A 13,007-nucleotide genomic window follows, 5' to 3' on the forward strand; every position below is an offset into this window, starting at 1 on the left:
AGAGACACATGGATCAGAATCTTTGTACGTTGCCATTTGTATTTCCTGGTTTAAAAAACCAGGTTAAGGCTGCAGTCCTGAAAAAGTTTACTAGAGAATAAGTACCACTGGCTGCAATGGAACTTACTGTGGAGTAAACATTCATAGGCATGCACTGTAAGTATCAAAAATAGTATATCAGCTATTTGTTCATCTGATCAGTCTAAGATTTCTATATGACATAATGTTCCACAATGAACTGCAGCATTTAAAGACACCTTTAATTCCTATTTGTGCTTTGCTGAGAGGTTATAAATAAAGTTTACAAGGTTACATTAATTTAACATAATACAGGTTATTTTAAAATCATCTCTATATGTTACAATAAAATCTTCCTCTTTCCCTTTTATGAATTCCCTGTAAGGACTGTAGTTTTTTATATGGTTGTATAAGAAAATATCTGCATGTCTGTAAATAGTATAAGAAAATATTTGTATTTCTGTAAACTGCAGATACTATTTAAGGTAATTCAGTCTACACTGTAGTTTGCAGCTGCTGGACAAAAGATACTTATTCACATAGTAAGAATAAGTAGGTATATCAGTAGTGAAAGTATATTAAGAAGCAGAAATAAATCTCATGCATTCCATAAATTACAGTTCACACTTGGAAGGAAGAAAAACAGAAAGGCAGGCAGGCAAGCAGGAAGAAAGGACGTATTTTGTTGCAATACACATAAGGAAATTAGAAAAGGCTTGGAAAAAGCTTCAGAAAGGATTGCTGGAATCTACAGCAATGATTGGAAGAAAACAGTTTTGAAAATCTGTTTTCAAGAAACCAAATTCTATTTTTGTTTTCAAAAAAATCTCCATTAAATGTTATGTACATGTATCTATTAATGTGAAAGAGTCACAGCATGAATCAACTTTTACAATATTGGGGAATACTGTATATTATCCTAAATCCTGATCCTATCAATATGGGGGGGTGGGGGGAGGCAAGGTCATGGGGAGGGTGATTCCGTTCTTGTTTCAAAAATGGATCAGATTTGAATGAATTGACCATTTTTTCCCATTTAAAATAATGTGAATCTCAACATCCAAAGGAGCTCCAAGGTTGCATACTTCTGATATTTTTACCAAGTTGTTTATATGTGTGTGTGTGTGTGTGTGTGTGTGTGTGTGCGTATGTGTGTATCTGCAGGTGAGGTACAATATTAAAGTGTAGGCTGAGCTGGGAAGGAATGAAACTTGTTGGGCAAGAGAGCAATCCTATGTTCAGAAAAGAAGAATCCTATTTTCATAAAGGAGTAATCCCCCCTTTTGTATTTATTTTATCCTCCTGTTGATTCCAGTGTGAAGGAAATAATTCTTTTCAGCTTGAGGTCAGCTGTATTTTTCACTCATTCCAAAAACATGTCAGGGGAACAGGAGGGCCTTGGATCCTACGGACCTGCAACTTCTCCTGCCTCACCTCCTTTTGACCCTCTCTCATACCCGAACTCTCATGAAGGTTTATTGTGCCAGATTTTCTATTCCAGAGGTGATCCCCTCTTCCTGCCCTCAGAGAGGGAAATCTGACACATGATACAATAACCTATGGAGCCACAGAATTGCATCCAAAGATGCTTGACAATACTTGAAAACAAAAGATTGTGAAACAGCTTCTTAGATGCTTCCATTTAGTTGTTTTTTTTAAATAATTATCTTATTAACATGTTTCCATTCCTTACAAATATAAAGATGGCCCATTTCAAAAAGAAAAAAAGAAAAAGAAAAGTGAGGTTAAATAGTTGCACTATAACTCACAATCAAAGCAAATTTATTATTATGTTCTAGATATGACAGACAAGCTTGTAGCAACACAAAAATGGGTTTAGCTGCACATGCAATGAAATGGATGTATTGATGTACCACATCTGAATGGATAAATCATGCATTAGTATTCGGTTGAGGCTCAAGCTTGTTTATGTCAAACTGACAGCAAACGTGAAAATGCAGTCCTAACAGCAAAGTATGAAAGCTGAATCTAGGTTCTAAAAAAGGGGACAGAGTGGGGATGGGTTGGGGCCTGCCTCACATACATGTGGCCACCATTTGGGAACTCAGGAAGTAACAACATATCATGCCCCATTGCCTACTGGGATGTTCTGGTCATGGGTTTTTTTGTTTGTTGGGTGTGTGTGAGTTTTGTTCTTTACTGTTTCAAGAAAGAGAGCCTGCACACCTGGAAGAGGATTGTACAGCTCTAGAAAGGGTTTTAAAAATATTTCTTAGCTCTTTTTTTCCACTGGAAAAGAACATTTTCAACAATTTTTTGGAGGGAAGAAGGAAAGGAATGCCAGAACTTTTGAGAAATGAGTGGAGATCTCAGGCACTCCTGAAAGTGCCGGCAGCTCATGAACCACACAATTCTCATTCTTTTTTTTTTCTTTTTTTTAATAAAAAGAGCAATTTCCAATTATTTTTAATGTTTGATATTACTGACGTCACGGGTGTGTAACAGCAAAAAATTTTTTTGAAAAAAATCAAAAGAAACCAATAGAATAGGGAATGCCACTCATTCTATGTCATGTTAGTGTTGGGCCTTTGGGTGAGAGATATGGAATAGGCAGACTATTGCTTTGTTCTGCTTTGTTTTAATATTGATCTGACCCACCCTTTTCAAACAACAGTGATGTGAGAAATGGAGACAGTGCAATGTATTCTGCCTGCAAGGTATTCTACACCAGGACTCTTCCTTGACTAGAGCATGAGTCAGTTGATTTAGATTTTGAAGTGCTCAAATTAACTTCTTTTAAATGAAGAATAAAAAAGAAGTAACAGCAAGGAACTTTTCATTACTATGACTAACCAACTGGACCTGGATAAGGTCACTCTTGTCTAACACATTGGTGCACTGATACAGTAGTCAAGAAGGTGGTATTCATTGGAAGCATCTTTTCACTTACCTTTTACAGCATTTAGCTGCAAGCAAGTGAATGAGACAGAAATGAAAGTGTATGAATGCATTGCAGAAAGCACTAGAACTAGCACATCCTCTTACAGGAACAAAGCTTGAGCTAATACTAAATTTTTACTGTCTTCAATATCATCTCCTACATATGAATTTCCCCCCTGTTAATTTGATTCTCTGGATAGTTATCTAGGCTGTGCAGGCAGGAAGCAAAAATGACATGTGGGAAAATAGGTTGTGGAGATCATTACTGTTAACCTGATGTACTTCTTTGTAAATACTGCAGCCTAATAAAAGAGATATTAAATATGGAGTGGTGGGACATCTCAGGCTAGTAGGAAAAGGTTCAGCATGCACTTCATAACTAGTATGAGTGGCAAGCAGCTTCACATGAAAAGTGCTGTTCTGTCAAATGGTAAATGTACCAACTCCACTATATTGCATTGTGTTATATTATTATAGTTCAGCAACTCAGATAAGCAAATTATGAGATGATAGCTAAGGATCTTCAGTTTTCCACAATGGAAAGAGTTTAGTATGGTCAAGCTCACCAGCCATCACAACAGAGTTATATAGTAGAATAAAGTATCTAGCAAATATGTGCAAGCCTGCAGCAGAATTGGTGCTCTCCTCTCCCTGTTTTTTATATTTTAGGAAAAGGAATATCCTTAGATTGAAATTCCCTGAGATATGGAACATAAAAGATGTTCTCCAATATATCCTGCAAAGGGTGTTCACTCTGTGTGTACTGATTCACGGAGTCTAATTCTACATTTACGTATATAAAATGCCTCCCTGGTTCAGTGAGACAATTGATTTTCCAAATGGAAGAATCATTTGGAATAAACAGAGGGTCATTTTAAATCAGTGTTTCTCAAAATGCTAACACAGAGCATGGTAGTCAGGTTGACAGCTCAGCAGCTTGCATTTCTCAGCTTTCTTTGTTAATTTGAAAGACAGGTAAGTATAAAATTATGGGCAGTCACCATGGTTTCTTGTTTATGGTAAGTTAACATGAATGGGTGCCAAGTAGAGGTAGATGGTTGAATTCAAACATAATGTTGGTCATCCACAAAAAGCATGTAAAGGTACTTTCCTTTCCCTTAAGGAAATGCCTTATAGGAAGCAACGGAGCTTTGTTTTTCACTTTCTTCTTAGGACTAGTCTACAAGTAAGTGTACTACGTAAATTGGTGTGCATTTTTGCACATTTGCATTGAGAGTTAATTGCCTTCACTTTCTGTGCAAATTCACATCTGTTCACTTCTCTTCACTCTCCCTCTGGTGAAAATGCACAACAATCCAAATGCATGCAAAGCAGGCAGACAGCCACAAATGTAATAATGATGATTTCATTGGATATGCTAGTAAAAACTGCAAACACTTTCTGTGCAGATTTTAAAGATTGGTGGGGGGTGAAAAAAGCCTGAATTCCCATGAATTATATGTTGCTTGATCATATTCTATTTGATTGGGATGAGGAGTATTTTAAACATGTAGACTAGTCCTTCATGCGTACACAGGAGCAGATTGTTGGGGTACTCTTGAAATGAGGTGTCTGAACATACCTTTCATATACACCTCCTCTCTCTCAGTTTCAGTTTCTCACATATTCATATTTCTAGTTTTCTCTCTTCTATTATGTTTATGAATTTTAGGAAATCCATCAAAAAAACAAAGTGAACCAAAAACTATCACTCATTTACAGCAGCAAAATTCAGCAGGTTTCTATCATACAAAGGGACATGTTGTGCCTATTGGTCTTTCAGAAACTTTTTGGGAAAATGTGGCAATCTTCATTCAGCACTAATGTGATGAAATATAGGGATATTCAAAGCCCAGACTTTGAAGAGGTAAGCACTCAAATCTTTCTGCCTAGAAAGACAAATCTATCTCCTCTGTTCTCATTTTTTAAACCCCAAATTTGTTTTCGACCCAAACCTAGTGGAAATTAAATTCTTGCGTATTCCTATCAAGAGCTCAAGGAAATTAATGGAGTATATAGAAACAGGAGACATATCCAAAATGGCTAGTCTCACCACAGACTTGCCATGTTAGCTGCAAACATAAAGGGAGAAGCATGGCTTTGTGTATTCCATCTCAACAGCAAGGTGAAAAATAATACTTTCTGTTATTTTGCAGGCTAGACTTAACAGCAACGAGAAGTAAATCTTCCCTGCTCTAATTTACAGATACCCTTTGTGATGGGTTTTCTACAAATTATTCCAGTATGGATAGAACAGCAGTTAATAAAAAGGTAATGTTTTACAATTCTAAATGCATGTTACTGGCTCAAAGTCTTTTCTTTAAACCAAAGCATAATATGGCCTTTGACAGACTTGCTGTGTTATGCTTCAGTCTTTCATTTCCAGTATTAATGAAAGTATAAAAATAAATTATCTGCTAGATGTTAAATATTATTAAATTTGTTAAACATACAAGTTTCTTATTAGAAGAGGAAAGATCACATTTTCCTGGCAAACATCCCTTAAATATAGCACCTTATTCCTCCCACCCCAAGTTTCAACAAACGTTTTGATATATGCTGAGAGTTGAGGGTTGTTTTGCTGTGCTAGTTGTGCAGGAGTATCAATAATATTGGTAACAATACTATTTCTCTAGGATCTGATGCTGTTGAATGTAGAAAAATGCATGCCCAGTTTTAACTTCTATATAAAATTGGAATTGTGCCAACCGCTATAACCAGAATTGTGCTACTCATATGAACAGCATGCTTCCTTTAATGGATTATCTCTCACAATCACATGGCATTTGTATAACTCCACAATCCCAGGTTCTCATGACATTCCATAACAATCATCAGAGCTGAGAGCTATGGACACAATACATTTTAACAGGTTAAGCATGCTGTCCAAGGAAATGTTCATTCATTTGGAAAAGTGATGTTGTAACAAGTAGACTTTCCAAAATGGCAATTATTATTTCATACCTTTACATTTAAAAATACTTCCATACCATCACATTTAAAAACATCTATGGGTCATAGAACTGGAGTGGAACCAGGAGGTGTTACAGTAAAAATCTATCTGTGTGTGTATCTAAAAGTGGAATGAATGAAGTCAATACATTTCACATCAGAATGTGAGACCATCAGGCTGAAGATAGCTTGAAGAACAGGGAAGTAAGAAGTGCATATGCCAAAGATTAATAAAGCGCATGTAAAACATTTACAGTGAAAATATATTATTGTCTGTAGTGCTAACTGTTTTTAAAATGCACCAAAATGCTAGTTGACACATTCAGCAGGAGAAGAGGCAATGCAAATACTGCATGGTTTACATGATACTTAATGCTTATTACTTAGCTGGAGTCCCTGAAGCTAGGCATCAATACTGTGGCATTTTGAACCTTCTCTTTTGGAGAATCTACATTCTCTATGTCTGGAGTGAAAAGAGGAAGCCCAACAAAATATGACTCTTGAATTTTCCAGTCACATCCACTCACAGGGTAACACAAGCGAGACAGAGGATTATGAAATATTTGTCTAAGACGCTAAAAGAACACTGACTTTATGAGAATGTTTCTAAGTTGCAGTTAACAGCATTAAATAAGCAAATGGTTTTATCCTAAATGAAAACTCTGGAAAATTGACTTGAATCGTGAGACCAGCTTTTACCATAAGAAAATGTTTGAGGCTTATTAAAGATGGACCTGGATTGTTCTTCCTTTATTTCTCATGTTTCCAAGGTTCTTCTTCAGCAGCACTGAAGTCTGCAGATTTGCCATTAGTTGCCAAGGTTACCTGTAAATAATTATCACCAACACCTAACTTAAAACATCAAGGCACTTTTTCAAGAGAAATCAAGAGAGACAACAAAGCTCAGTATTTACAAGATTTACATTAAACCCTTGTGTGAAATCATACATACATGTGAATTTTAAAATATTTTTGTTTTGAATCAGTTCTGCCCTTTAAAATTTTCTCAGTCTGTTGGAAGAACTCAAATTTAAAAGGATATACTCTTCTCATAGCAGAATGGAGAAAATAGAATTTAGTCTATAGGCCGAATGTAATCATACATGGTTACACATATATGAGAATCTACACACTTGCTTATGTATGTACTGCAAAAAATCTGGATTTGAATAACTCAAAAATTGGCAGAATTGGTTCTTGACAAGGAAATGTTGAAAAACACTATCATTCACAACTCTCATTATATATATTAGAGGTTAGAGCTTGAGAAAGTTACTTTTTGGACTACAGTTTCCATAATTCTGTAGGCTTCATGGCCTTTGGCTTTGGGATTTGGGGATTTTGGTCCTAAAAAGTAATTTTCCCAAGGTCTGTTAAAGGTGCAGTTACAGCCAAGTCAAACACTTCCAAACAAGATTGCAGTTAACATACACATAAGTTAAAAGCTACTCTTCAATATTAGCTTGATTAAAATTGTGAGTGACCAAGAATGGCCAATCATTCCATGGGAAATACTGGCTAGTAAGCAACATCTCAGCAGTCAATTTTTTTAAAAAAGGACACCAATCCATGCATGATCTTTTTAAAGTGGAGATGAGCTATGCATGGCTGGAAAAGCCAAAAGTGGCTAATGTATATGTTTGACTGGACAGAAATGAACTGGACCTTTACATAGTAAAGGAACCTTTCATCTAATTCTAAATGGAATCCCATTATTTCCTAGCTTACCTTCCATGTTACTGTCCTCAGCTTCACATAAAAACTTAAAGACAGGACTGATATTCCACATGATGAACAAACTGGATGCATGGAAGCATTGAGACATGAAAACATGAAAAATGCATCCATGTTTGAAACAAAGCCAGCCTTTTTCTTAGATAATTAAAAGGGTGAGAGATGCATTATAAAGAATACAATATACACATATTTGAAGCTGACATTATAGATTAGTTTACAAACCATGTTATGTGAAAAATGGCAATAAAGAATATAGGGGGGAAATCCATGCAGTGATAGTCAACATAGCTTGCTAATAAACTAACATTAGCTGTGCAAATTAGGAAGCCATTTAGAAAACAAAGAAGTAGAAATATCATGAGATTGTATTGCTAAGTGAGACAAACAACAGGAAAAAACACTGAACAGAATTGCAATAATTTCTGTTTTGAAGTTAATTTATTTGCTCTCAGTGTTATTTCCAGTGTCTTAAACTTATTGCCGGTGATCCAGTCAAATGCAATCAATTTTAAATTCTTTCAGTTCCCATGTGAGTGATTTTAGAAAACTATCATGGGGTAGAGCCATCAGTAGTAATTCTCCCATTTCTCCCCACTAAGATTTATAAATACAAGTTGAGTCTCCCTTATCCAAAATGCTTGAAACCAGAAGTGTTTGGGATTTCTGAGCTTTGTGGATTCTGGATTATTTGTGTATACTTAATGAGATATGTTGGCAATAGGAACCAAATATAAACATGACATTCATTTATGTTTCATATACACCTTATTCACATGGCCTGAAGGTCATTTTATACACAATATATTTTTTAATAATTTTGTGCATAAAACAAAGTTTGTGTACACTGAACCATCAGCATGCAAATGTGTCACTCATAGATTCTAGACTTTGGAATATTTTGGATTTTTGAATTCCAGATAAAGGAGACTCAACCCAAAGTAGAATCACAAAGGAAAGCTTCAGGACTATGCAGCTCAAACATCAAAACCAGAGCTGGCTGAGTCAGTCCTTTTAACAACAGCATGTTGAGTAAATTTACCCTGGCAGATCTACCTAAACAAAATATCAATTCAAGGAATTTTTTCATTCAGACTCAGCCTAATCAAATGTGGTTAAGCTGAACTACCATTTGTTGAAACAAGCTAGCTTCATAACTCATGGTTTGCGGTCGCTGTTGAAATTATCCCATTACAAAAGGCAGGCTGAGACATGCCCGTATCCTTCCTCCTTTTGTCTTGCAAATGGCATGTGGATTCTTTGAGAATAGCACCTGATGCTCAAAGCAGCCTGCAGTGCTCTCCATGGAACTGCCTGGGTCTGCAAAACCCTTCTTTGGGTTTTGGCTGGGTCACCTATAGAGAACAGCAGCCACAGATATCTAGCTAACTTCCAGGCACTTTGCGCCTGATGTCAGTTCACCCTAATAGTAGGGCCAGCCCTGAAAGTTTGTTGAGTTCAGACGAAATAGCAATCCATTTTTTTTTAATGGAGACAAATGGTGAACTCCTCACAAATGCCCAGAGAAAAGGAGGTAAAGGAGGGCACAGTCTGGTTTGTGATGTCCAAACATAGCCATAGTTAACCAGCCAAATCATAAATCCAGAGTATCCAAGATAGTTTCTTTCTCATCCATTCCATAGAGTTTCACTTCATTGCATTCTTGATGAGATTAATTCTTGTTATAACCCTTGCTTAACCCAAATGATTATTTTCAGACTGGATTAGACAGAATTTAGAAACCATAAAACTGGCATAGCATTAATGTCTCCAAATGACAATGAAAAGAAAAGACAGGCATGCTGGGTGAGTGCAAGAATTCCCAAATGTTGAGGAAGAACAACAGCTATGTTTGTACAGTGTATCATGGAAAGCATTCCTCTGGGAAAGGGTAGGGGATACCTGGATTTTCATTTTACTAGAGCCTCACCTGGGGGCAAGGGAAATTAAAGAGAATTTTTATTTCACTTGCATTTCTTTGCTCACCCAGAAGATAGGAAATGCTCTGTTATTTTCTCCCATAGTTTCTTATACCTGAATACTAACCATATCTACTTTGGAAGTATTTTTCACTGACTTCAATAGGACTAAGTTTTGTTGAAGTAAGTGTGAACACAATATTTCAGTCTATATACGCATATATTTGTTGTGTTGTTGTTGTGTGTCTTCAAGTAATTTTTGACTTGATATACATGTATGTGTGTATAAATGTATATATTTCAGGAAAATAGACTCCTTGAATCGACTAAGAAATTGTCCTGCATATGAATGGGGGTAGAAAGGACTTGTACAAAAATAAAATCAAATCTGTGTGTATTGTGGCATTATTGTTTCTGAGTTGCTAAGTATCTTGTCTTTTAAATGATCACACAAACACTTCTGGATTTTTTCCCCTCCCTTTACTGGGTTGGAGGAAAAACAGCTTCTCTTTGAGACTGGGTTTTGGAGAAGCATTTGGAGGTAATCATAGTTATTCCTTTAGCCATAAATTTTGCTTTCCTATTTAATAATGGGCCCACTTCATTCACAACACAGCCTCTCTGTTACAGGAAAGTAGGTTGGATATCATACCACATTTTTCCTGCTTCATACTGCCTTCCATAACACATTGTGAAACACAGTGTTGTAGGTAAACATTGCATGCAGTTGCGGTTTAAACAATTTTCCAAAAAGAAAAGCAAATAAAGTATGAACCCACATCTTTAAATGGATTAACATTCAGTATTATCACCTTATTATTAGCCATTTAAAAAAAACAACACACATGCGAGTTAAAAAGAAAAACAAAGGAAGGTGAAGTATGTGGCTAGATGCAAGTCTCAATATCCATAAATGTGAAAGGTACCTTGCACTCATCTATTATGACAGAGTTGTGAGCTGTATAAACACACTGGTTTGAGTTGTTCTCCCTGTGGTTTTTCAGGTCATCATAAATTGACTGAGTCTTGGTCATTTCAATATCTTCATGTCCTTTGTGATGGGCATCAATGTTTTCCAGCTCTGCCTTGGAAAGGTGATACACAATGCCAGCTCCAAAGGAGTCTCCCACTACATTAACAGATGTTCTCATTCGATCTCTGTAAAAGAAACCAACAAAAATAAAATAAAATAAAAGTGAAGTTTTGAAGTAATGGGAAATCATTGTGAAATTATAGTGTGGAAGGATGAAATTATCACTCTCCCCATGTGGGGAGGTCTCTCAAGGGTAGCTGTTTGTGTTATATGATCAGCTAACAAGGGTGGACTTTCAGTACCTGACATTGGGTTTTCTCAATGGTAGCAGGTAGAGTTGTTTTTATACTATTACTTTGAAAATCTATTCCAAGCACTGTGTAATGGGTGCTTATGTGGAGGATCGGACACAATCTCTATATCTGCCTTTACAAGGAGGAATGCATTGGGTATTGTACATTACTGTAAAGTCCATAGGGGTGTCCCCAAACTCAGTTTGATCCCTTAGATTCCACATACTACTGAACCACGTTTGATGGGGATGAAATAACCTTTATTTCCTAGGATACTACATTGCTTCTGATGGTCTCTGTCTTCATGTTTGTTTAGAATTCCACCCATGTCACCATAATACAACTGTCTTTTGTTTGCCCCTTGGAAGTGAAATAGTGTAACTTTCCTTTTTACAAGTGCTGCACTATGCACTGAAATTATGCCATATGGAAAAAGCTGAAACAAAGAATCTGACTTGTTTGTATAAGACTGTTCTACTTTCCTGTTTCTAAGGGCATTGCATCTCTATGGTGGAGATCCTTGTTTGACATTTGCTATGCTTGTCACTCTCCCCTTTGAAAAGTTACAGTACTTGGCTTCCACTAATGACAGTGGATTAATTCCAGCAATGGACAAACAGCAATGTTATATAAATGCCACTTTTTGTTCACTTGGGAATGGTAGAGATGTGAAATTTTGAGGGAGAGTGCCTTGAGAAAATCTCTGTCTTTATCCTTCTCATCCTGCCTCTGAAGGCATAAATACCTATGTTTATTTTATATTATTTCCCTGATAGTTTTGCAGCCCAAAGCTACAGTACTTTTGAATGGTCTGTGCAGTATAATAATATGGTTGAAGGTTGTACCCTTAGAAACTGGCATCATGCTTTTTCAGGTTCCAACTGTATAATGAAGAATAGCTTTTAAAAAATGTTTCATCAGCTTTACTTAGAAAAATCACAAAATTCTCACTTCATTCCAGATTTTATCTGCCTCAGTCCAAGCTGCACACACACACACACACACACACACACACACACACACACGGCTATTTTAATCACAAAAATAAAATATATTTTAAAGATTTTCTTCCAAATCTTTAAAAAAAGATGTCACAATTATAATGTTAAGATGTTTAATAAACATAAACATACTATTATTAAACATAACAGATGTCATTGAAGATAAACTGAACAATGAGGAAATAAGTGTGCTCCTATACATGATCACAGCCGCTCGAATTGTATACGCAAGACATTGGAGGACTGACATGATAACGACAAGAGATGAATGGATAGTGAAACTAAGTGAATTAGCAGTTATGGACAATTTGACCATGTATGTTAATGGGAAAACTAACCAACAATATGAGGGGAGATGGGAAGAAGCTTCAAAATTATGGGAAATTGGATAGGTAGAATTAATCTTAATTTACAAATATATTGTAATGAACATGGTTACATATGCAGATACACAAAGTATTGAAATTAATGGAATACCTAGCAGGACTAGCTTCAAATAAGAGTAAAATGAGAAGCTAGTACAATTATGTATAGATTACAAATAGTATAGATAACAGTACAAATAATGTTTGAATATATAATACACTTTTGTTTTTTTATGTTACTTTAAAATTCAATAAAAAACAAAAAACAATTATAATGTTAAGACACAATTCATTCAATCTTTGGGGATAGTGATAGTGTGAGATACAAACTAGGTCGGACCATTTTAACAGATTGCAGTTACTACTTGTGAACTTACATTTCACATGTGCTTTTATCACCAGAAACCTGATTATTTTAATGTTTTCTCATTTTGCCCACATAATAATAATTATTGTCCTTTTTAGATGCATGATGACAGAGCCATCAAGTGTTTCAAGTTTGCAGGAACAGTTCTGATTAATCCTCTGTCATCTCACTTTTTCAGCTGCTTTTAAAATGTCCACGTTTCTCTCTCCTCCTCCCACTTTCCTCCTTTGTCCTAAAGCTTACTTCAGTTGCTATGAACTGAGAAGTAGTTTTCCCTCACTTAACTCAGTGGGGGAAGAAGAGGGGGAAGAATCTTGCCCCCTTTCTTATATATGTCCAACTGCCTTCAAGTTGCCTGTTGATTTATTGTGACTTCATGAATTTCACTGGGTTTTCTTAGGCCAGAAATCCTCTGATGTGGTCT

At 36.0% G+C, this 13,007-nt stretch overlaps 1 protein-coding gene across 1 annotated transcript in view; it reads right to left on the reverse strand.

The window, feature by feature from the left end:
- Positions 1 to 1,127: 1,127 nt before the first annotated feature.
- Positions 1,128 to 13,007, reverse strand: part of SLC1A2 (solute carrier family 1 member 2) — a 134,481-nt gene continuing 122,601 nt past the window's right edge. The window contains exons 10-11 of the mRNA XM_042477269.1: positions 10,451 to 10,682; positions 1,128 to 6,696 (exon numbers count right to left, since the gene is read on the reverse strand). Coding sequence (XP_042333203.1) covers positions 6,622 to 6,696; positions 10,451 to 10,682 — 307 coding nt within the window. The 3' untranslated portion in view covers positions 1,128 to 6,621. The remainder of the gene's footprint in view (positions 6,697 to 10,450; positions 10,683 to 13,007) is intronic.

Source organism: Sceloporus undulatus, chromosome 1 (genome assembly GCF_019175285.1).
Source record: "Sceloporus undulatus isolate JIND9_A2432 ecotype Alabama chromosome 1, SceUnd_v1.1, whole genome shotgun sequence".
Lineage (NCBI taxonomy): Eukaryota > Metazoa > Chordata > Lepidosauria > Squamata > Phrynosomatidae > Sceloporus > Sceloporus undulatus.